This window comes from Cicer arietinum, chromosome 7 (assembly GCF_000331145.2).
Source record: "Cicer arietinum cultivar CDC Frontier isolate Library 1 chromosome 7, Cicar.CDCFrontier_v2.0, whole genome shotgun sequence".
Classification (NCBI taxonomy): Eukaryota; Viridiplantae; Streptophyta; class Magnoliopsida; order Fabales; family Fabaceae; genus Cicer; species Cicer arietinum.
This window is the reverse complement of record NC_021166.2, coordinates 21,290,571-21,317,402: the sequence shown is the minus strand read 5'-3', so window position 1 is coordinate 21,317,402 and position 26,832 is coordinate 21,290,571. Positions and strand designations below refer to the sequence as shown.

At 28.9% G+C, this 26,832-nt stretch overlaps 3 protein-coding genes and 1 non-coding gene across 4 annotated transcripts; 1 reads left to right on the top strand and 3 right to left on the bottom strand.

Annotated features, from left to right (window-relative positions):
- Positions 1–1,074: 1,074 nt before the first annotated feature.
- Positions 1,075–1,148, bottom strand: TRNAN-GUU (transfer RNA asparagine (anticodon GUU)). Its single transcript has one exon. It is a non-coding gene; the product is annotated as a tRNA-Asn (tRNA).
- Positions 1,149–6,161: 5,013 nt separating this feature from the next.
- LOC101503253 (L-type lectin-domain containing receptor kinase IX.1-like) lies at positions 6,162–8,517 on the bottom strand. The gene has a single exon (XM_004509656.4). The coding sequence runs from the start codon at positions 8,439–8,441 to the stop codon at positions 6,498–6,500; it is 1,944 nt and encodes a 647-aa protein (XP_004509713.1). The 5' UTR covers positions 8,442–8,517; the 3' UTR covers positions 6,162–6,497.
- A 2,109-nt stretch (positions 8,518–10,626) lies between these two features.
- On the bottom strand, positions 10,627–11,579 carry LOC101502920 (lectin 11-like). The gene has a single exon (XM_004509655.2). It carries the CDS (start codon positions 11,576–11,578, stop codon positions 10,736–10,738), a length of 843 nt encoding a protein of 280 aa, XP_004509712.1. The 5' UTR covers position 11,579; the 3' UTR covers positions 10,627–10,735.
- Positions 11,580–23,003: 11,424 nt separating this feature from the next.
- On the top strand, positions 23,004–24,062 carry LOC101502601 (lectin 7-like). Its single transcript, XM_004509654.3, has one exon. The coding sequence runs from the start codon at positions 23,063–23,065 to the stop codon at positions 23,852–23,854; it is 792 nt and encodes a 263-aa protein (XP_004509711.1). The 5' UTR covers positions 23,004–23,062; the 3' UTR covers positions 23,855–24,062.
- Positions 24,063–26,832: the final 2,770 nt, after the last annotated feature.

The following is a 26,832-nucleotide window of genomic DNA, read 5'->3' as shown; positions in this document are numbered from 1 at the left end:
TGCTTTAAGGTTTTAGCTGAATATATGTGGAGTCCAATTCTCTTATCTAGTTGCTTTTTGCTCAATGCGATGATCCTCAAACTCCTCTTAACCTAACAGTGGTATCATAACCAATGGTTTGACGTGATTGATTTCTTATATTGAAAGTCTTACATATTGTGGCTTTTCAGGTAGCTAGCGTGCACTCACAACCCAACGATGTTCAGGAGACGTGTCTTGTTGATGTGCCACCAACGACGATGCAAGTGGATGAAAAAGAAAACTTCTGTTTGAGATGTTGATAATTATATAAGTGAGATGTCTCATAAAATCATTGTCTTATAGTTTTAGATACAAATGTGGTGTCCAATTCAATCGTGTAGTTGTTCTTATTCCAATGTGATAATTTTTAGAACCACTCATGATCTATCACACTGGTGGTCGTGAGGACAATTGAGATAGGTGAACGTTCCGGGCCCCAATTATTTAGGGGCACCAATTTTTTTTACTTAACTAATATTAGTTAGGATATATAAATATAAAAATATAAAAATTTATAATTAAAGTTATATTTAAATAAAAAAATAAACAATTATCTACTTAAAAGAAGACTTGAGCGTATAACACATTATTTTAAAAGCACATTATTTTAGAATATTTTCATTTTTGCCTAGTATTAATGGTTAAGTCATTATTTGATTAGATATATTTCAGCAATTGAATTAAGATCAAACTATATAATATAGAGTTACTCAAAAGACATTTAATTGTTGTGTTTATAGAATAATATTAATTATTCATTTATTAATTCACATAATAAATTAAATAGTTTTGTTTAATTTTTATTTTTTTTTTTGTCAAAAAAATGAAAATGAATTTTGAAAATCTTAATTACATTAGAATTATTGATAATTTCAAAATAAAATACAAAAAATATATTTACATAAATATAAAGGCATTATTTTGTTATTCATTCAAGGCACGTATATTTCAAGGACCGTAACATAGTAAAAGCATAACAAGTTAAAAGAAAAAGCCCAACTTAACACTGGATCCATATTGCACAAGATATGGTGGAAAAATAAATCAAAAAATCGCTAGAAGGAGGGCTTGAACCTCCGACCTTGTGGTTAACAGCCACACGCTCTAACCATCTGAGCTATTCCAGCTGATATTATATTTGATCAAATGTTGCTATTTGAAATCAAAACTATCACCACTATAATTCAATACTTTATATGCGACGGGCAAACCAAATACAAAAGTATTCGCTACGGATTTGAAACTAGTATACTTTATACATGGCTGTTCCAGAGATTTTGAGTGTACTGTCCAAATTATGAATCTAATATCCTACTTTATATAAGTCATATATGTATATACTATAAGAAAAACACTAATTTTCGTTCAGAATTTTTAAGAAATTGAGTGTTTTTGGAAAATAAAATACCATTTATGAGGAATAAAGTCCAAAAAAAAAAAACAAAGAAACTAATAAAATAATATTTTTTTTTTGGATAAAAAATAATATCTAAAAAATTTGTCATAAAAAACTTTGATGTGAAAATATTTTGTTTGAAATTTAAACTTACCAATGGTGTCTTGTGCGAATTAGGAACTTAATACTTTATTTTTTACAAATCATACATATACACTGCAAGAAAGACACCGATTTCCGTCCATAATTTTCTAGGAATGGAGTGGGTTTGAAAATAAAAATTGGAATGTAAAAAAAATCTTACAAATATTCAAATAAATTCAATGGAATTTATAAAAACAATACAAAAATAGACCAACTTATGAAACTGAAAAAAAAAAAAAACATCGTATTATGTCATTAAAGTAATTTTTAGTGTGGTCGTGTCGGAGTAAGACCTCTAGTTAAAACATGCAAGCAATACTTTTATCATTTAGACAATCTTAACATATAATGTACCATTAAAGTAAATCTATAGAGAATGAAAAATAGCTAATAACTAAAGCATGAAGTATGTGAAATGCATAAATGAATTGCATTTGGTCAATATTTTCTACTAATATCAATTTAATTCTAGTCGTACATTAAAAGTTCGATGATCATATTTTAAGTTATATTGCAGATTAAATTTTAGAACTTTAAAACACAAACCTTTCGATTTTCATGTAATCTAGATAAAGGAAACTGTGAAAAGAAAAGAAAAGACGTTAAATAAATATATAAGAAACCAAATATTTAATAACAAAAATCATTTGTTCTAATCATCGACGATAGTGGTCACAATGAAAAAAGGGATGATGAAGGTCTCCTTAGGAGAGGAATGCACACAATACCATTTTTCAGCTCTTAAGACATAGCTTGGAGCAAGTGTTGAAGAGTACCAATCAACAATGAACTGTCACATGGTGAAAACTGATTTAAACATTTAGAAGAAAAAAATATTTAAAAATGAAAAATGGTGATTAGAACATAATTTTTTTTAGTTGAATCATCACTTGCTAGATAAATGTTGTATTATTGATATTGATGTGAGTCGGTTATAAAATTAAAGAAGAATGAATGTTGGATGAATGAGTAAACATATTGTAGAGTTTCAAATAAAACTTGTTTACAAGTAAATTTAAAGTGACATATAAACATATAATTGACTTGGCAAAAATAGAGCTATGTGGCAAAATGGATGTTGTCTACAAGTAAAATTGGAGTGACACATAAACATATAATTGACCTCATAAAAAAAAGAACTATGAAGCAAAATTGATAATGAGATGAAAATAGAATGATTTAGAATGCTATTTTAATATATTATAAATAGATACGTTTAAGTGTTAGTAATTTTTTTGTAACTTTAGAGACAAGTTGATGTTTTAAATACACATGTATATTTTAAGCATGTGTTAGTGAGTTAAAACACGTGGTAGTAACTATTAGGAAATATGGTGTTGTGGAAAAAATATTAGTAAATATTTTGTTAAGGTGTGAAAAAAAAATGTGTTCTATAAAATTGTATGTGATAGTATTTGTAATTTGTATGAACTTAAAATGAATATGCAAATATGAAAAGAGAGATTGAATTGTATTTGACTAAATTGATAATTTTTTTTTATTATTTGATTACACTGGTTCAGACTTGATGATTTATTTGGAGTAGAACCAGCAACAAAACCAGCAAGTGCGTACATAAAGTGACACAAGTAATTTATCCTGGTTCACCACTAACTTGGCTACATCAGTCCATTCACTTAGAAGGATTTAATCCATTAACTTAACAACTTGAATTACAAAGCACATGACTCTTCAAGCCAATCTTCTCAAACAACCTGATAACACCAAACTTTTGAGGAACACACACATTGGCTTTACCAACTAAGTCTTCTACACACAATCTGACAATCCCAGATTGTTGAAGGCATACTAACACTACTATCGGGTTTGAATATAAAGGTCTGAAACTTGAGTAGTTGCTTCTAGTAAGTTGATTATAACAATGCTAATCACAATCTAAGAAAATCACTTAGAAAATATTTCTCATTCAAACAAGCGTTTCTCTCTTTGAATTCTAAGATGAATTTGGATTTTGAGTTCAAGTTCTTTTACTATTTTCTAATATTTCGATGATCTTATTCTTCAACCTTGAGTATCTATTTATAGGTAAAATTAGGGCTTCAATTTAGTCTTTGTTTAATTCTGAATTGTATCTTGATTCCTAGTTTGCTCAACAATGATCTTATTCAAAAATAATTCTAAACAAGATGTTTTTTGATAATAGGTTTTTTTTAGCCAATTCTTTATTTATGAATCCAATCTGAGCAGTTCTTCTAGATTTATTCTGTTCGTATTTTGTTCAGATTGAATTTGTAAATTCTTCAGATTGATTATGTTCGTATTTTGTTCATATTGAGTTTTGTAAATTATTTTGATTGATATTGTTCGTATTTTGTTAATGTTAAAATTCATTGTAACATCCTAGGCGAATTGTTAGTAGTCCTAGTCAATACAATTTCCTAGGTACTGAATGTAATTATTGCAGCATCATTATAAATAAGAAGGTGTGTGATCTCATTAGAGATATAAAAAACACAGAAAACATATTTTACATGGTATTAGAGCAAATTTTGATTTTTGACTCGTCTTTGTGCTTCACTACTGCTGGCAGCGACATAAAATGCAGCCGACAGCACCACCTTTTTCAGTCTTTCAATTTTTTGGCTTCGTACAGTTATCTGTCACCATCAACTTCGGCTGCCTTTCTAGCAACCAGCCACAATGCTACAACCGGCCTCAAAAGCACCACCTTCGCTGTGTGTTTTTCCAGTGACTTTTTTTCTTCTTTCAAACACAACTGTGTTTCGCACCAAATGTCACTGTTTTTATTTTTATTTTTATTTTACTCTGTTACAGCTGTGCCAACACCAACAGCCTCTTTTCTAGTGCGCATCCAAAACCAACAAACACCGTTGCGCAATCCTCCGGCGAGCACGAAGGTGCTTCTCCCATCGCCAACCAACATTGCACACGTTGTCACACACATCCGTCTTCTCTATGTATGGGTCCCACACACCTCCACCAAATTCATGTGTGAGAGCGCATGCACCTGTCTCCAGCCCCCTTCTGCAGGTCTTTTCTTAATGTGGTGATTTTTTAACAACCTCATTTTTCAACTCTTCGTCCCACATTGTATTTGATGTTGTGAGAATTTAGTTTCAAGGACAATGTACCATTTGCTCAGACAATCATTTTATTCCCACCGACGATCAGCCCGATGGTGACTCTATTCCCACATATGAATCATATTAGTGGCGCCATTTATTTCCACTAACGATCAATCCAGTGGTGACTCTATTCCCACATATGAATTATATTAGTGGCGCATTTTATCCCCACTGATAATCAATTCAGTGGTGACTCTTTCACACATAATCATCAATGGTGCCTTCTCTTTTCAAACTAGTCCAAGAATTGTCAAACTTAGTTTCATTTTTTTTTTTTTGTGATAATTTTTTTTGATTTAACAATCTTAAAGCATAGTAAGCTTTAGCTTGAGGGGGAGTGTTAAAATTCAGTGTATGTTTTAATTATTCCTTGATTGTGCAACATCTTAGCATAATTGTTAGTAGTCATAGTCAATACAATTTCCTAGACATTGAATGTAATTATTGCAGCATCATTATAAATAAGGTGTGTGATCTCATTAGAGACACAAGAAACACATAAAACATATTTTACAGTTAAGATGGCTTTCGCCAGTTCTTCAGATGAAACTTCCTTCCAATTGCTTTCTTTGATATGGGCGGGAGCATAATGTTGGACCGGTTCTTGAACTTTCACAAGTAGGAATATGACTAAGTCTAATTCAGTATTTTGTCTTTTGTCAAAATCTGAATAATATATTTGCAAATAATAAATGTATTTTTTTGTAAACAATTCTTGATCATATCTTCTTGTAAATTATTCATATCTTATTGTGATAAATTTAGATAAAATCTTCTTATAAATAATTTATATCTTCTTGTAGATAAATCTTGATCATCTCTTGTTTTCAACATGGTCAAATATTTTCTTCAAATATTCAAAAACATGAATCTTTTTTCATACTCTGTAAAGTCAAATATATTGTTATCACGAAATGCTTTTATTAACATCAAATCTCTAAGAATAAAGTCAATTTAGTTCAAACAATAAATAATTTAAGTTGTTTAAAAAATACATTATAGCTATATTATCCTAGAACATTATCAACAATTAGCTGGTTAATGTTGTCGATAGATAAATCATTATTAATTTTTGACCCACGAAAACACAATGGAAAAAAAACTAATATATTCGTGAAAATTATAAATGTTAATTTTGTTAAGCATGCAGTAACTGAACCAATGTTTTTTTATTAAAGTTGGATGTGCGATAGAATAGAATATTTCAGGGGAGTAAAAGATTTAAACCACATTTTGTGGAAGGAATACTAGTATTTATTTCATATGCAATGTCACACGATATTTATAGAACTGAATGAATGATAAGTTGTGTCTTAAATATGAGTGTATAAATATGAAGATTAAGAGTCACCAAAAAGTAAAAAAATATTTAGAGATAGTTGATTTCATGAAGAATTATTGGGTTTAGGTTATTCATAGTAAACAACATCTAAATATTAATTATGGGATGCTAGATGTTAATACACACGTCATCATGGTGAAGAGTGTTAGTGTTATTTTATTGTGAGTATTTTGACTTATCTAATAGACAAACAAGAATTGATCCAAAATACAAAAACTGTTGACATAAATATGGACATAAGGTATAGAGAGTTTGATGTGTTCATCATGACACATAATGTTAGTCAACTGTATTATGTTCTTTATTCTTCAAATCAACCACACAACTAGCATATATGGTGTGTTACCATCAAGAAGCTAACCTTCATATGTTGTTTCCCTCTAATCAATTGGATGACAATGAGGATGAGATGAAAGAAAATATTATCATACAAGTGGAAAGACACTAGTTTTTGATAAACCCATTGATTCCATTAATGAAGTCTCAATTAACGTCCATGTTCAAGGCTTGTGGTTATAGAAGCTTCAACTGAGCTTGTAGATGGTGTAGGAGCATGATAGGTTGCAATAGGCCTCTTGGATGGAAGATTTGGCATGGCAACCTCAAAATGAAGCACCTGAATTGCTTGTCTTATTGATGGTCTATGATTTACATCAGGGTGAGCACACCACAATCCAACAATCATCAAACACTCCACTTGTTTTTCATCAAAATCAGTTTTCAAATTCTCATCCATGGCCACAAGTAGCTCTCCTCTTCCATAGTGATCCCAAACCCAATCAATCATTCCTTTTTCATCATCTTTGTCCTTCATAACTTCAATAGCTTTCTTTCCAGTTGTTATCTCCAAGGCAACTATTCCAAAACTATACACATCAGACTCTTTGCTTGCTCTGCCTGTACTCACATATTCTGGAGCCAAATAGCCCAATGTTCCAGCCAGTCCTGTTGTTTGAGGTCCAAGTTCATGGTCCATTAATTTAGCCAATCCAAAATCACCCAGTTTGACATTGAAACTAGAATCTAACATAACATTACTTGATTTTATATCTCTATGTACCACACATCTCTCCCATTCTTCATGTAGATATAGCAAACCAGAGGTCAATCCAAGAGCTATTTTGTGCCTTACATTCCAAGGAAGAGGTGTTCTTTTACCAAATAAATGAGAATCAAGACTACCATTTGGCATGAACTCATAAACAAGAAGAAACTCACCTTTGTCATGGCACCAACCTAACAACTTCACAAGATTCCTATGTCTAAGCTGACTAATAACTTTAACTTCAGTTACATACTCTTTCTTACCTTGTCTTGACCCTCTTGATATTTTCTTCACAGCAACAGGTAAATCTAAATCAGCAAAGTAACCTTTATAAACAGCTCCAAAACCACCTTGACCCAACTTTCTATCCTTAGAAAAGCTATTGGTAGCTAAATCAAGTTCTTTGTAGGTAAACCTCCTTGGCCCTGCTCCTCTTTCAAGGTCATCATTCATTGAGGTTAAATGCATAGCCTCTTCCTTTTGCTTTTTACTTCTCTTTCTTTTCCTCCAAAATAATACATATGCTACTAATGCTCCCATTCCTAAAACTACAACCCCACAAGAGACGGTTACTATCACAACTAATCTTCTCTCTTTTGAATCACTATCATCATCTTTGTCCAAAGTGAAGTTGAATTCCCATGACAAAAGATTATGTTTTTCTGCATTGTAACCTGTTGCAGCAGAAAATCCTATGGTAACCCATTCAGGCAAAGCCTTCTTTAAATCAATTTGATAAGAAAGAGTAGTTTTTTCCTGAGGAATAGAGGTGCTTTTATATTTCCAAGACACACTCAAATCCTTTGTTGTAGAATTGTAACTAATCCATACCTCAGCAACATCTCCACTATGTAAACTTGCATTCCAAGGTGTTGACACTGATGATTTAATTGAATTATTATTGATTCCAACATGTTGTGTTGTCTCATCCCATTCACTATTTGCGTAAGAATCAAACTCCACATGAACAATTTGGTTACTAGATGAATCCATAGTTGTGGTGTTAAATAAGCCAAGAAAACCGCCAGAAGAATTAGGTGGGATTTCAATTCCAAAAGTAGCCAAGAAAAAGGCAAGTCCATGGCCATATGTTTGACTATTTTGAGTGTCGATTACAAAAGTGTAATGAGTTGTGAAATCAGTGAGTTGACCTGTTTTTGAGTCCCAAAGTAATACTTTTTTGGAATACATGACTCTTCCAACTTGACATGTATACTTATCATTAATGTTAAAATCAACTTCTCCTTCACTTGGTGATGCAGAACCTTGGTAGATTAAGTTGGCATCACTAGGATTAAAACGAGAAATTTGTAAGTGAATTGAATAAGCTTTGAAAGTGAAGAACATGAAGAAGAGGGGAAGAAGGGTGTAGAAATTTGAAGCCATGGCTTGAGTTTCGAATTGAGATCAACAGAAACAATGAGCTTTGACAATGATGATTTTCGACATATATAAATTATACTTTGAAAATGTTTGCATCAAATGACAGCTACATAAAAGTATAAAATAAACTTCATAACATGTGACTAGTTCAATCAGATTTGAATAGCGTAATAAATTTAAATATCATCGTGGACTTGTAAAGAGGACGTGACAAAACAAGTTTTATAATAATAGGATATGTTCCCAGTAAATACGCCAATTAAATTTTGAATTTCTTTTGACAAATTGAATTTTGAAATTGAAAGGTTGTATATATTAACTTTATTTTCGACATAGTTACTATTTTAAAATCATCAATTGAATTGTTGAATACTGATTTAGTCCTGAAATTTTAAAGACTAATTTAATTTAAGTATTTACTTGATTTATTACTTACTTTGATTTTACTTTCATTATTTAAACAAGTTCTTTGATTTGCAAAATGCAATATATAAATTAGTTTGGTTGACGTTTTCACTTGGTTCATAATTCATAGAGCAGTTTCAATTTATTACAAATTCAAATAGTGGTTCCGATACGTCAACATTTAAGATTGGAGACAAATGAATTTGGAACTCTATCAGTATGTCCTATTTTGAGACAACATTTTGATGTTTAGTGCTATTGTCTTATTTTAATTGTCTGATTTGAGTTGTGCATGATTTTATAAGAAAAACAAATAGTTTTATTAATTTCAATGATAAAATGAGTTTCATTTATTCTAATAGTCTTATCAATTGAAGCTAATTGAAAAGTTTGATGAATTAACATATAATAAATAAGAATATATTACCGAACAAAAATTAATTTATCTTCAATTTATGAGTTTGTTTGTAACTTTATCCTTTTTTATTTTATAATTTTGAATTTGTTCTCGATTAATATAATTTACCATATTTGAATGGATGAATATTATTTTTTTATTAAAAAAAAGTGATACGTATGTTTTTTTTCTTTCAAATCTTATTTTTTTTATCTATTAAGAGAATAATGATAAATGAGTATTCATTTTATTTTGATGAAAAATTCTTGATATAAATTATTATCGTGGAAAAAAGATGAAATTCTAATGAACACATATTTTGAAATTTTCATTGTTTTTAAAAATGTAAACAATTGTTTATTTCAAAAATATTTTATCCATTTATTTATAAATAAAATAAACAAACTAAAGCTCTGGAAGAGTTGTTCTTCAACGACAAACGGTTGTTCAATGACGTATGTTTTTTATGGTAAAGATCAAATGTTTGAATAGGTACTAAAATGGTTGTATTTTCCTATCTTGATGTACAATTTTTCAGCTCATAGTTCAGGTTGCTGGTTTTTTTTATTATGCTTTGATCGGTAGAATGATAATTTTATGATAGAGAATTGTGAAACTCAAGGTTTTGAGGTTTTTTCTTTCGAACAAAATTTTGATGGCTAATTTAGCCTATGTTGATGGAAGCATCCTTTCAATGGGGCACGAGGATATAATTTATGTGCATCTTTTTAATTTATATAATACAATATACAATGATTTGCACCAAGAACTATTTTTTATTATAAAAAAAAATTATGTGCTTTAATTATTTTATTTGATTATAGTTTTGTTCTTTTATTTTTACATGTTTACGAGATTGGTCTCAATTTTAATATTTTATTATGTTTTGGTTTCTCTCTTAAATTTTTTAACACAAGAATGATAGTATAACATATTTTAAATATTGTGACATATTATATAATAATATAAAAAGACCAACACCTATGATATTTCAAGAATTTTTAAAAACTTTATTATTAAATTCAAAAATAATTTATTTTTATAATTTAATTAATAAAATATAAATAATTTATTATACACAAACTATTCACTAACAAATGTTTATTATTGACCAATTTATTAAAAGCCGGTCATTAATAAATCAATTACTTAAAAAGAGAAACACATATTAAACTATATATCTCTCGAAAATCTATATACAATATAAAATAAATTATAGAAAAATAACATTTGATGAGCTATACATATTAAGAATTAAATTTCAATTTTGAAAAATAGTATACCATAGACGTATCTACTTTTTGGATGAAAAACATTTCTATAATAAAACACAACTCAATACTTCTTTAACTTATTTGTTTTTATAGAGCTCATCAATTCAACCCCTGACCACAAGTATTATTATTTATTATTGACTTGAATGCTAGTAGTAGCAATTACATTCAGTTTATTATTACATAAGGGTGTTTATTTTTGAACAATATATAAACTCCCCTCACATGTTTGAAGTGAAAGACCAAGAGAGAATGTCATGTGTCTCAACCAAATCCCCTGTGGAAGCAGAGAATCCAATTTCAACCATTTCAGGAAGTATACTCATCAAATCAATATTATAGACTAAGCTAGAATCCCCATTCAATGGTCCCTTATTATTATAACTTACAAACACCTTCAAATTATTTTCATTAGAATCATACTCAATGCGCGCCTTCGCCACGTTTCCATCGAGTTCAAAATCATTATACCACGGTGAAAATGCCACCGACTTAATCGAATTAACATCGATTCCTATATGAGAAAATTGAGATACAGGACTTGGATCCCATTCATTTGCAAAGCTATCAAACTCAACAAGAAGAATTTGTTTGGTAAATAAAGCGGTATTAGGCGTAAACATTCCGAGGAATCCGCCTTCAGATTTCGTTTTGTTAGGGATTTTGAACTTTGGTGATACCATAAAAAATGCAAATCCATCACCGTGGTCCCTTCTACCGTTTGTGTTCACCAAAAAGGTGAATTCGGTTACGAAATTCGCAACATTTCCGGTGATTTTATCGTAAATGCGAATTGGTTTGATCCATCCAAATTGACCAGCACTATGTTTGACTGGATTACCATAATCATCTTTCTTTGTTAATTCTATTACTCCATTTTTTAATGTCGCATCGTTTGCCAAACCTATACCTTTTTCCAAAGTGTTTGGTGGAAAATTAGGGAAATTGAAGGAAAAGTCACACTTAACATTGGTAACAAGAAAGAGTAAATATATTGAGATTGTTAATGAAATAGAAATTGAGTTTTTGGTTGCAAGGGGTTTTGAGATGGTAGTAATAGTCATGTTTAATGATGAAATGAAAATATGAATAAAGCATGGAAACGCAATTAAGGTATATATAGCAATAGGTACGTGAATATCAATCATGCAATATTCAATTTATCCACGGTGACAAATATAGATGCAAAAATTTTGGTGTGTCTCAAAAAAAATTGCTAATGCTTAGAACTAAGCGTGTGTGTTGTCTATATGTATTTGTTCTTATATTTTGATATGTGGAGTTTAATGTTTAAAATTTACCTAGAAAATCATTTTGACAAGATGATAACGAGGTAAATATTATGTACACTTATAAACACAATAAATAAGAGATTGTTAACAAATCTAAAATTATGTCAAATTGTTATGAATATAGTACTCAATAGATGTCCACTTTAATTGTTTTCCACATTCGTATTAGTGATCTTTAATATTATAATCATTCACTTACTCCATAATATCACTTAATGACATTTATTTTTAGTGTTAATGTGATCATGTAATTACATGCTTGTAACTTACAAATTTTATGTCTTATAAATAAGACTTAATTCTATAGTAAAGAGTACACAATTGAAGAGAATAATGTAATGATATATTTTACTATTTTCTATCTTTCATCATTATCTCTTTTTTATTATATTTTATCTTTCTCTTATTTTAATTAATTTCATAACGTTGAACAATTTATTTGTCCCTAATTTTCCTAGTACTATCGATAGTCAACAGTGTAATTTCACATATGATGCAATAAATATTATTTTATTTTTTCACTGACCAAAACAGTTTTATATATATATATATATATATATATACAAATATTAAATATTAATAAGGTTAGATTAAATACTATATTTTAAATTTTCATTTATAACCTCGTAACTATGAACAAGTTTTTTTAATAATTTTTTCTACGCTTAAAAATCATTTTTGCTACGGTTAATTATGAGCCTTTTTCACATAAGCTAAGTGCGGTTGTAAGACACGGCGAACGAGAATACAATTAACCTCGCACATGTGATTGTTCTGCGGAATGTTCTACCAGAATGGGTTAGCGTTGGGTTCTCTGGTTCAACTGGACATATAGTTGAAACACACAAGACTCTTTCTTGGACTTTTAGCTCTAGCTTGTATTAGAAATAGGAAAAATATTCTCAATATCCAATTCAACACTTTCTTTCTAATATTTCTTATGTCTTTAATTTCATGTTGAGAAGAATAAAAGATGGCATCAAAACTTAATCTCATTTTTATATATTTTAAAAAAATCAGTTATTTAATTGAATAAAGAAGTATAAACTTATAAATAAAATAGGTCTGAAGTGGTCTAGAATTTGTGGCAGATGAGGTGGAAAAACGAAGATTTTGTTGTGGAGATGACAATGATCGATTGGGGTGTTGTATTTGCACATACTCTAACGATCAAGTAAGTTTGTGTCTTAGTGTGAGAAGTTTTAGGTACTTTTTTGTTTAAAGAACATTCAATTTTGTAATGTCCAAGTTTGTTGCACTCATAACATGTAATTTGACTATTATCTATTTCTATTTTAGAGTTTTTCCTTATGTTTAGAAAACTTCTTTTGATGTGGTATCTTCTTCTCATCATTCTTTGATATTTTGTTGTGAGAAGAACTACTTCTTCTTGACTAATTTCTTCTTAGTCATCTATTTCATCTTGTTGTAAATATGAGCTTTCTTGAAGATTTTGTGAGGCTTTTAAAACTATTATTTTGTCTTTCTTTGTTGGTTTATCCTCTTATGAAAGTACTTCATATGCTCTTAAAGTTCCAATGAGTTCTTCTAATTCGAGTGTCTCAAGATTCTTTGCTTGATTTATGGTTGTGACCATTGGTCTCCATATGATGGGAAATCATCTTAGAATTTTTCTCACTCTATCTTGGATTGAGTATGCCTTACCGAGAGAGCGCATTACATTTATTATAGTTGTAAATTTTGATTACATTTCATTAATGGTTTCTCCTTCATTCATCTAAAATAGTTCAAACTTTCATACACCAATATCAATTCTTATTTATTTGACATGACTTGTTCCTTCATGTGAGTTTGTAATGTATCTCATACTTTTTTAGTCGTATCACATCCATCAACTCTTTTGTTTTCCTACCTGCTCAAGGCACAAGACAAAAATAATTGAGCTTTAGAATTTAGAAGTACCTTAATTTTTTCTTATGTTGTCCAATATGCTTCTTTCTTTTCAGCATATGTTGAATCACTTTGATCAAGGTAATAGTTGCATATTGTGATTTAAGCAATAGTTGCATATGATGAGTCACGTTCCTACATCTAGTGATTTAGTTTATAAGCTGTAGAATTTAGTTTCCTTCGGTTATGATGCGTCACATTCCTGCATCTTGTGATTTAAGGAATAGCTGCATATTTTCTTTCCAAAAGTAGTAGCTTGTACCATCAAAGTAAGGTGGTCTAGTTGATGATCCTACTTCAACGATATACTTAGCTTTTGGCGTTGCTTCCTAAATCTTTTCCTGCGGCACTTGTTAAGTGTTTAACCTTAAAGGCAAACTCTGATGTCAATTGAAGCAACAATATCCATCACAAGGAAGTGAGTTGGAATTGTGATTTCCTTTTTGAAATATCAATTCCTGCTTTCAATTTATACTAATTCAAGATCACTCTTGGTTACTCATAAAATTCCAGAACGTTCTTGGTTATTTAAAAATAAATTAAACATATTATTTCTACGTGATTAGTGATAATGAGTGACAAATAATGAAGGATATGAATAAAAGAATCACACAATGATGTATCCTAGTTCACCCAATATGGGCTATGTCCAGTCCTTACAATCTGTAAGTTTTTCCACTAATGTGCTTCACACAAGAACGATCTTGCTTTCACACAATCTTCCTTGATCACTTTTGATCATTTATAGCTTTCACCTTTCAACCTTAAAAGGATTTTTACTGTAACCTTTCAGTCCAAAAAGGATTTTTACTGTAACCTTTCAGTCCAAAAAGGATTTTTACAAGTTGCCTTTTTAAAAAATAGATTTTTACAATACACTTAAACTATCTAAGAAATAAATTTGAGTTTCAAATTGTGATAGAAGGTTGTAGGATCAAAATCTACTAAACACTTATTTGATAATCATTATCAGCAATAACTCAATAAAGAGATCCTTGAATATAGTATAAAAAAACTAGAGCTTTTGCTTGATTGAATAATTTTGTTTGCTCGAGTACGATTGTTTTAGTGATGAATTGATTGTACTTAAAACTCTTGCAATTGTCTTCACTTAGATGTTCCTTTTATATAGACAATAAAGGTTAGAGAAAACTCATATGTTACTAATCTTTTTATAAAGACATTTGTTCAGAGTGATAATTAATAGACATGTTTTCTATTTAATCTAGAAAGTTCTTCCTTTGCAATCAAAACATTCTTGATTTTGTGTTTGAATGAACAGTGTGGCTGATGATTTTAGCATATGTTTGGTGTCAGTTGATTGGCTTGCATGCATGTTGGGCTTTCTGCAAAGGTACAACAACAATGTCCTTTTCATCATTGCTTTCCTAGTTGTACTTGTTCATAGCTCATCAATCTGAAGAATAATCTGGTTATTGTTCTTGATGTTGTGTAGTTTCTTTGGGCTTTTAGCTAAAGTTTTGGGCTGGATCATTTTTTGAGTAGACTTGATGTTCATTTATCTTAAGATTTAGACTGTGGGAAATGATTTCATTTTACTCCTATCTTTAAGATGAATTATCCATAATGATCTTGATAAGCCAGAATGATACTGTTATAAACCATAACGATCTTGATATGCCCAGACTGATATTCTTATGAACTAGAATGATATGTTAAACACAAGAATGATCTTGATTTGCCCATACTGATCTTGTCATCAATTTTCAGTTTAGTTAAGGCATGATTTACTTTTAATTATATCATGGTGTGATCATTGATTATTGTATGAGTGTACGTGATTACCTATCTTTGAATAATACACTAAAAAACACAAGTTAAATAGTAACACAATCATAATTATGATTAGAAATTTAATTAACTTATTTGTTAGTCTTGAAAACACTTGTTTTTCCTCAACAAGCACATCCATCTTTCAAAAGGCTCACTTGATCTTGCCAAAAGTTTCTTGAAAATCTCGTTGCATTTTAAGGTAACTTTATTTTCTTCCCTAATTTTGGTTTTCCTTTCTCTCTCTCAATTATGTTGTAATTATTTTTTGTACATTGTTGAACGGAGGGTGCTCATTGATTTTTCCCTTACTCTCCAATTAAAGTAGTGGAACTCAGCCGCAAGACCCATATAAAGTTTTTGTGGTTACATGCTTAGTTGTCAACCAATTTGATATCATTGTTTTCGATTTCTTAGTTTTGTGAGTATTACTAGGCAAATAAAGTTGTTTATTCTTCATTCCTCTATCACTGAAAGGGAGGAAGGGTGAATTTGAAAGCTTCTGGTTCATTTTTCCTTCCTCTGATTTGGATAGGGTTTGTAATGGTGAACAAGAAAGCACCCCCTCGAGATACTTTGGTTTTTCCTCCAAAAACCATGTATTTGGATTGGGTAACTGAGGGGATTCTTGGAACGGTGTTTGTGTACTTACTATTAAAAGTTGTACTCTTTAAAAGCTTTCACGAACGTGCATTTGTGTTGGATGGTTTGCAAGCCGACCAAAGACAAGTATATCTATAACGAATATAGTATGTTCTATGTATGAGGTCGTTTTTCAAGATAGGATATTTTGACTTCCCTTTAATGAGTACACTAATTTATAAGGTAAACAAGCTGAGTGAAGTCAATGCATCTAATATGAAACAACTTTAGACCTATTTAACGCCTTCGAGATGGAGCATGTAGTGACACAAGCAATAAAATAGTATAATGTTACTATCTTTCTAGTGTTTTTTTCCCCTCATTACACCATGCTTGTTCTGCTAGATTGTTTTGGAGTAAGGGGTGCTGCTAATGATATTATTATGTAGATCATAGTCATCTAATTCACAATTCTTTTCGGTGTGTGGTATGAGTTCAAATACACGGTGTACACAACCTTTAAAATATTTTGGTATGTGGTACGTTCTAATATATTAAACGATATGCTATAATTAAAAATAATAATTTAGTTAAAAACATAATTTGTAAATAACAAAAATAAATTTGACAAACATAATCTGCAAAATTTAAATCTCTATCCCCAACTATGACGCAGTTCAAGTTTTTTCGTCCGCACTCACATTCATTCATATATATAAAATAATTATTTTAACTTCATATTTATTATAATAAATGTAATAAAATAATAATAATTATATAATAATAAATTTTTTTAAAAAAATATTAAAATCATATTTTCTATAGAAAGATAATTATAATTTTTATATTGAAATCAGAGAAAATCAACACTTCAAAACTCACCCTCGGGTGTTGAGTGAATATCAATACCTCCAAATTCATACCCACACTTGCATTCAATGAAAGCAGGTTTTCCCTTCCCAAAGTTCAGGTGGGTACCTGCAAGTGCGAATTGTGTTTTATCCCTAAATCAGATGTTAATTAGAGCATTTGAAGTGCTTCCCTTCATAAACACCCCATCAAATAGAAACACATTGTAAACTAAAAAAATGTGTACTTATAAAAAACAAGACAACTAAGAAGAAAATTGTATTTACGTCCCTGAGGTCTCTTTAAGTGATACTCACACCCATTCTAATTTTTAAAATGCACTTATTTTCCTTGTACTCACTAAAAAAATTACATACAACATTTTTACATCACACTTATGTATGTATTTGTCATTTATCAAAAAATATTAGAATACACACTTCAACTGTGTTACTAGAAATATAATCATACTTTTTAAATTATAAATACTAGATTTATAGTCGTATTTCTACAAATTAAAGTTAAAACTTTAACTGTTTAATGTAATTTTTTTAGTCTGTATAAAGCAAGTGAGTGTTTTTTGAAGACTAAATAAAAAATAAGTGTCATTTAAAAAAATTCAGTGAAAGTCAATATAATTTCTCCTAAAATGATTTTTATTGAAATTTAATAATATTGAATTATTGGAGAGACCCTTTTAATAATTTTTTTTGAGGTGCATGATTGAAGTGGACAATTTTTATAAATTTAAGATTAAGATTAAAAATAAAATAAGTGATGTTTATCTGCAAAACCAATTTAAATATCCAAGTCGAGAACTTTCACTGTGAATTCTATTAATAGGTGACATTTAACCTACACAAGTCAAACTATTTGTCTACCATACAGAAAGAAAATCCACCCATAATAGCCAATTTTATAAGTAACATGAAATATACATTTGATCCCTGATCATAGTTCTTTTACAACATAATTTAACCCAATTATTGGGGTGTATATGGGTACGGGTCGACCTGCTAACTCAATCATCTAATCTAATCTAACTCGGTTTTTATCCGTATCCGATCACTTTTGAGTTTGACCCAACTCAATCCGGTGAAATCTGCTTATATTTGGTTCGAGTAATGGGTTTAACATGGGTTTAACAATTTGAACTCGTCGACCTAACCCAATAACTAGTTATATATATTTTTTTAAATTTTGTTTGAGAGTCCTAGCGGTCTAATATTATAAATAACTGATTTTTATATGAATGCTGATGTAAGATGTTCATGTGCCTAGGCTAAATACTGAATATTTCTCGTAGATTGTTATATTTATTTATTTTTTTGTTGAGAGGTTGATGATTTTTTTAAAGAATTGAATGATTTGATTGAAATTTTATAATTTTTAAGACATTCAAGTATTAAATATATATTCATTCAATATATTTTTCTGTAAAATAAACTACAAATTATTATTTATGTATAATCCGTCAACTCAACCCAACTCGTTCTTAATAGGGTCGGTTCAATTCGAGTTAAATTAAAAAAAATATGGATTTAAAACTTAACTCAACTCAAAGATAATTAATTGGGTCGGATATCGAATTTTGTCAAAACTGACCCAACTCTACCCACGTACACCTTTGCCAATTCCTTTAAATATTATTTAGAATGAGTGAATCATTTTCCTCTTCTTAAACTTAATTAAACCTAAAACTCTAAAAAAAACTCACACACTCATACAAACCGAAAAATCAAAATCACATAGGTTCGGAACACAGAAACAAATGAATATGTATAAAAAAAACCACAGAAAAACTCAAAAACGGAAAAACGAAACATAAATCCAAATTGCAGAAACAAAAAATCTTAGACACCCAGAAAAGCTGCCTCCACCATTATACCAAACAATCGACGCTTCCACAACAATCATTTCGTTATCCTCTCTTCCCCTTATTAATTTGTTTTCTGTAACCAAACATTAGTAATTATCTATATATTTTCTATATAATATAATAATTATTAACAATTACTCCTAAATCTCATTATTATTTTTTACAAAGTATTAATAATCCTATTGGTTTTTTTTTACTAAGTGTTTTTGGTTAACGATTGTTGATGGAGAGAGAGAACTCCACAAAAGTGTCTATGTCATTGTTAAATAACGTATATTTAAACCACGGCCAAGACTTGCATTTACTGATATTTCTTTACATTTAAGTACGCATGTATTTTATTTTAATTTTAAAATTGGCTAATTAAATGCAAGCGAACTATATCATTTGAAATTTGGAATCCACTATTCTTTCACTGAAATGTTGGAGGGTTCAGTTGTCATTATTATGTAGGACTCTTGAAATCGGCAACCACTTCAAGAGCACATACCAAACATTCAAAGAATAAATGACTTATTGATGTCACATAAAAAAGGATCAAATTTATGCCAAACTTTAGTGTTAAAATTCTCCTATCAATCACTATTGTCATTCCTCAACCTCTTATACGCCTATTTAACTGTAAAATGACTTGAAAACTTCACTTTCCACACTACGCCTATTGATTCCCTATATTTGTATTTTAGAATTTTATATGACAAATGGGGTTTGGACTTAACTGACCAATCTCATCCAAATTGCACTTAATTGAATCAAATCCAGTAATATATGAAAGCAATTGACATTAAGATCAAGTGTATCGTTAAAGAAAAACTTAATAACATTTTGGATTTCTAAAATAATTATTATACTTTAAAACAAAATAATATATTAAAATAACTAAACATATTAACATCTAGCTCAAGGGGACATATGATTTCATGAGATTCATCTATTTAAAATTTCATGTTAAAAATTTTAAAAAATAACTCAAGATTGATCTTAGTTGTGAAAACAAAAATCGGAGAACGTTATTGGTTAGTTAAAATCAACAATTAAGCTTATCTATTTAACTTTATAATTAAAAGGACTGAAAGTAAATAGAGATAAGAGAAGAAATATCACACAACGATATATCTTGATTCACTCAACTCGGACTACGTTCAGTCCTCACAACTGTGAGATTTTCTACTAAGTGTTCAAACGGAGAACGTTATTGGTTCTACAGCGTTATTGATTTTACACAGTTTGTTTAGATCAACCTTGATCTATTACAACAATTCCTTTCCACCTAGAAAGCAATTCAATCAAGTCACCTATCAATCTTTAAAGAAGATTTTACAATTCACCTTTTAATCTTAAAAGGTTTTTTTTACAAACTACTTAAACTATAAGCAACACTTATAGCCTTGAGTTTACACAATAATGATTTAAAGTGTTTGACAGAATCTGAGTGATCTCAACACTTGTTTGAGGTTAAATTCTTTACAAAAGATTCAGTAAAATAATAACAAGAGATTCAAATATGAATATCACTGATTCTTTTGATGGATGAGAGACTTTCGAGTGAATGAATATAAGTAAGTGATGAATTTTCTTAGCACTTGAAGTTCTGATTTTTTCATTGAGTTTGAGGTTTCTTTTATAGACTTCCAGATGGTTGATGATAACTAATTTGACTGTTGAAAAGTGTTCATCTGTCATGTGTTCGATTTGACTAAAGACCAAACTTTTTGAAACATGAATGTTATTGACTTGAACATTCTAAGTTTTGCTTATGTGTTAATAATAGCTGATATGTAGCTTTTCATTCTTGACTGTGATTTATGATCCTTTGTTTATGTGCACAAACATCTCAAAGATGTGCTTAATCGTATTCAGATCAAGATTGTCTTTGATCCGTGGTAATAGGCTGGAGACTAATGCCCACATGTTGGAGATTGATTGTTAACATGTTGGAGAATGATGTTTGCATGCTGGAGATTGATGTTATCATGCTGAAGAATGATGTTAATATTTTGGAAACTGATGTTAATATGTTGGAGATTGATGTTAACATTCTGGAGACTGATGTTAACATTCTGGAGATTAATGTTAACATGTTGGAGATTGATCATTATCACTTTTGCTTTGAGACATGCCTTTTAATTTTTGATCTTTTGGAGTGTTTTTTTTGCTGATATGAGAGCTGTATATTCCTTGTAGATGTATTGGAAATGCATTTATAATTTGTAGGAGCTTTCCTTGTATTAACAAATGATTTAAGCATTTTTATTGAAAATGAAAAACGTGGAGAATGTTCTTGGTTGTCAAGAACGTTCTTGGTTTTTGTTTGTTAATTTTTTTGTTTTTTCCTTAAACTGATTTTTCTTATATTGCTTAGTACCTATCTTGGATTATTACACTCAAAAGCACATGTTAAATTAACACATCATTTAGAATTATAATTAGAGTCTTAATTAACATGTGTTTGTTTACATCAAAACATTAATTTAGGATTTTGTCTCAACAATGTGATTCTAACATCAATATTCAAGCTTTCAATGATCTTTTTATTGTTCCATGACATCTTAGAAATAGATGGAATAATTGCATTCAATTCATCAGAGGTCGTCACTTCAAAATCACTTATATTTCTCGAGATGGTAACATGGTTGTGAAGATAAATTAGTTTATGCAAGTTTTTTTTAAAACTGATTTTATTTGTGGGATTCTATGTGACCTTATTTAAAAAAAAAATTATTCTGTAATAGAGTAGGGCTTCCTAATTTTAGAATTTGTCATGATTTTGTATATGTTGTTGTCAATTAATGCACTATTTTTTTTTCTCTTCTTTGGTTTTATCTCATTGGATTTTCCAAGAAGCATATTTTAATGAGATAGTTAGGCATTTTAAATTACATTATTTCCTTGGGTACTGTCCTAGTCCCCCTAAGTTTTCTTTTGCTTATCAATATAACAATATAAGTACAATCGATTAAGGTGTTGCATATGATAAGGGGGTGTCTAGGAGGGTCAACATAGTTGGAATGTCTAGGTAGCCAAGTCATGTTTACTCTAATTTTTTATTAAAAAAAAAACTAAACATATTAAACTAGTGAGTTCTCCCTCTAGAATAAATTATAAGCAAGAATTGATCCAATTATGCATATTAAGTTAATTGATCACACTTAATCAATACAATTCTAATAAATAAAAAGTCCATTGTCTAAATTACCATCTATATATGACTATGACTAATAAATTGGGTCATTGAATATGGAAAATTTTAAATTAAATCAATGATATTTTAGAGATATTGCATTAAATATAATTGAATTTTTTTATTTTTTATTTTAAAAATTGGGGAAGGAGAACATCATTGTTAATTAGTGACACTAATTGTCAGTTTATAATTGTCTCATACAAAATTCAAATTCCGTTGCTTACGGTTACGAGTCTAAAAAATTTATTGGACATAATTATTTTATATTTTACTTATATTTCCTTTAAAAAAATATGTGTAAATTTTGTTTATATTTCATTTAGGAGAAAATAGTTATTATCAAATACATTTTATAGAGATGGTTTAACCTACCATTCACATCCATTAGAATTTGGATTGATGTATGGAATTTCACAAATTTCATTAATTTAGATCTCATTTAATTTGTAAAAATACTGTATTTTTATTCTAAAAAAAATATTATTTCAGTTTACTTTGATGGAATACTCTTAAATTAAATTATCATATAAAAATTATTAATTAAATACAAGTTAATGAAAATGCCTTTTATAAAAAGAATGAAAGTGATTTTTTTCGAATTTTCACTTAAAAACTTATCTCCTTATTTTCAAATTAACACTTCCCATTGTACCTATGTAAGAAGTTCGACACAACCAAGACAAATATATTAAAATGATGCCAATTGTACAAGTAGTATTACACTGTTTGGTTTTACTAATATTATTTGATTACCAAGCTTGACTCTGTTGATTGCACACACACAAGGACATCATATATTTGCTTTTGACTCAAAAAGCCGGAATTTCATTGTTTTAATCATCCCTTCATTAATAATCCAAACACACCATCTAATGTACTCTATGTAAATCATTTGGCTTCTTCAAATTAACATGATTTGAATATTAATTAAGTTTCTATAACTGGCCCTGGCCTGCCTTTCTATCTTCCTTTCTTTTCCCTATATATAGATTTTCATCTTGGTTATATATCTCATAACATTGACAATAATTCTTACAACCAATTTTACAAATTCACAACTATGGCGATCAATAACTCATCAAAGACTCAAATTCTTTTCATTACCATAATTTCCTTCCTAATTTTGGCTCAAAATGTAAACTCAGCTTCATTTGCTTTCTCTAATTTCGGGCCATACACAAACAACATTCAACTTGAAGGCAATGCCTTCACTTCAAACGGGTCCATCTATCTCACAAATGCTTTCGTCCCAAATAGCGCTGGTAGAGCCTCTTATGCTGCACCAGTGCATCTTTGGGACGCAGAAACTGGTAATCTCGCGGAATTCAGTTCCGTTTTCTCTTTTGTAGTTGCACCAAGCGGCCCTGGACTTTTTGGAGATGGAATCTCCTTCTTCCTTGCGCCATTCAACTCACACATACCTAAAAATTCAAGTGGTGGATTCCTTGGACTATTCAACGCCGAAACCGCTTTGAATTCCTACCAAAATCAAATAGTTGCCGTCGAACTCGATTCCTTCGGAGGAAATTCTTGGGATCCTGTTTATCCTCATGTTGGCATTGATGTAAACTCTATTGCGTCGGTAACAACAACGCCGTGGAATACCGGAAGTGTTGTTAATAAATTCACTGGATTTGCTTTTGTGAATTATGAGCCTGTGACAAAAAATTTAAGTGTTGTTGTAAGATACCCTGAAAGCTATAGTGTGAATGGGACTTCAAGTAGTGTTTCATTTGTGATTGATTTGAGGACTGTGTTACCTGAATGGGTTAGAGTTGGATTCTCTGGTGCCACTGGACAACTAGTTGAATTGCACAAGATTCTTTCTTGGAGTTTTAGATCAAGCTTCTAGTAATGTCACTATAATGGAACATTTATATTTATGTGTTTTTTCAGAATAAATATATATATAATTTGATATTTGGTTATTTTATATTTGTTTGTATTGAAATGTAATGCTTATTGTACCGTGCAATGCAAGGCATTGAGTATAAGTATTAATAGTTGAGGAACAAAGGATATTATTATATACAAATATATTTATTGAATAAAATTTGTGTACTCATTAAATTTACCTCAAATAATAACATTTTTTTATGTTTGATATGGAGGGACCGTTTTTTTTTATGAAAACGCTTTATTATTAGTATACATGTTTTTTTTAACAACATTATTAGTATACATGTTAAAATGCTAGCTATTTTAATGAGAACAAAAAAATGCTTGATTAATGTTGTCTTTACTCTTTAATCACCCAAGATATTAAGTAATTAATTTAGATTATAAATATAGTTTATATAGATGTAATTTCATAATTATTTATACGTAGTACAATGAAAATTAGCGAGCATTGTAAAACTTTTGATGCATTAAATATTTAGATGATTTCATATTGATGATAAATATATCACTTCAATAGTTATTAATTCAGTACTTATTTCAGATTCTAAGTCATAGAATGTACCTCTCATCCAAAACTGGTTTAGACTTCTTTCCCAGCATCAAGTGTAATAATTCTGAATTTAGCATGATCAATACATATTGCTGGCAGGACGAGGTTAATAGGAGTGTAGAACGAAATATTAAAGGGAGAGAAGAATAAAACAATTGAGGTCATTTTAATTTGTTTTTTTTGGGAAGAAGAATGAAACAGTTGAAATTAATTTTATGTTAAAAATTATTATAATTTAATTATATTGTTGATTTATTTTTTAAGTTAAAAAAATTATTTTTTTACTTATATTTAAGTTTAACGATGTTACAGTTTTTGTAACAAAAATTAGATGAAAAAACTATTTTAAAATGAAATTATATTTGTAGGAATGTGAACCAAACAAAAAAAATTACGAAAATTAAACTAAAAAATATTATAATTACAAGGATTATATCCACATTTAACCTAGAAATTATTAATTATTGTACTTTATACTTGACAAGGGTGAAAGATTAATTATATTTGGAATTTACGTGTAACTCAATTTTAGTCAAGCTCTTAAATTAAATGTTTCAACATATTGTTAAAACTGTAGTTGAGAAAAATGTGAAAATTTTAAAATTATGACAAGTAAACATGTAGTTTTTCTTTAAGTAATATTGCCTTAGTGTAAATGTTGCTGATATGGTCAAGTAAAGCAATTTGAAAAAAAAGGGCCAACTACCGTTAGATTTTATTTTTAACGTGATTTCTTCTCTCGCCTCCTCTTTTGAAAAAATGTGAATTTTTCGAGCAAGTTCAAAGTCTAATACAATATTTTATTCGAACTACACGGATCGGACAAAAAAGATAGGATTGTTTTGAAAATTTTAATTATATTCCTAAATTTATACTCTACACAACATTTTAATAAAATATAATTTATTAATTTTAAGAAAAAAAGTCAATTTTATTTTTATTTTTTGGGACATGTTTGTGTTTGGAAAATTTTAAAAAAGTTTTTCAAAACACAGTTTGAATTTTTTAAAAATATTTATGTTTTGGAAACTTTTTTTTAAGTTTTTCGAAACGTATTCTGAGAAACTTTTAAAAAAAATTCACTACATAAATATAGTTAATAAAATTGGATAAAAGTTTTTCAATATACAAAGTCTAAATTTTCTAAAACACATTTGTGTATTAGAAAACTTAAAGAAAGATTTTAGATACACAAAATTTGTTTTACTAAAACACATTTGTATATCATAAAATCTTTTTAAATTTTTCGGTACACGAAGTTTAAATTTTTTAAAATACATTTGTGCATCAAAAAATATAGAAAAATAATTTCTAATACATAGTTCAATTTTCTAAAACACATTCGATTAACCTTTTGTACGAAAATCAAATAAATTAGCGTTAACATACGTATCTTTTTTTTTCTTCATTAGGTGTACAAAAGGATTTTCTAATATAAATATTTTTATTGAAAATTCTTTTATCATTTAATAAAATAAATGACATAAAAATAATATATTGAGGATTTAAAATACTTCATTGCTTGTTAAAATACAATATTAATATACATTATTAAACATCAATATATTTCTTTAAGATCCAATCCAATAAACAGTGAAAGAAACAATCTAAACTAAAAGATGTACTCTTTGTAACAAATATATTTTATGAAAACTCAAATAAAAATTCATTGATATCTAATTAGGTGTAATTTAGTTTTACATTGACATCTAAGTAAAATTTATGATTTTGTAACATAATCTCATCTAAACAAATCATGATCAGTTTACAAAATTTATCAGCTTTAAACACATTTTTTTTTTGTAAGGTTATCAAAATAGCAAGTTAACTCATAAACTCGTAAGATTTTATAAGTTTAAATTGCAACTTCGAGTTAATTCAATATTAAACTTGAAATCTTATAAACTCGAGATCTACCAAGTTAAGTCAATTGAAATCGCAAGTTAATTCGTAAATTCAGTTAAAATTGAATAAATTGATAAACAAGTATTTAACTAAATGTTTGAATTAATTATTTAAAAAAAAGTTGAAATTAAACCATTTAACTAATAAAAAGAAAATAAAAAACCAATTAATTGGATACAATGAAGGAAGGAAATGGTATACTCCTACCATAGATATAACTTCAATCCGAATTACACAGGCACCATATATGTTGGTTTTGTAGATAATTTTTTTCATCATTTTGCACAACCTTCTTATGTGAGACTAAATGTTTGAAAGTGTAAACAATAATACTATATTTTGTTAACATTTAGAACATTTTTATCTTTTAAAAACAGTTTTATTCTACTATTGATAATAAGTATTGGGCATATATATATATATATATATATATATATATATATATATATATATATATATATATATATATATTT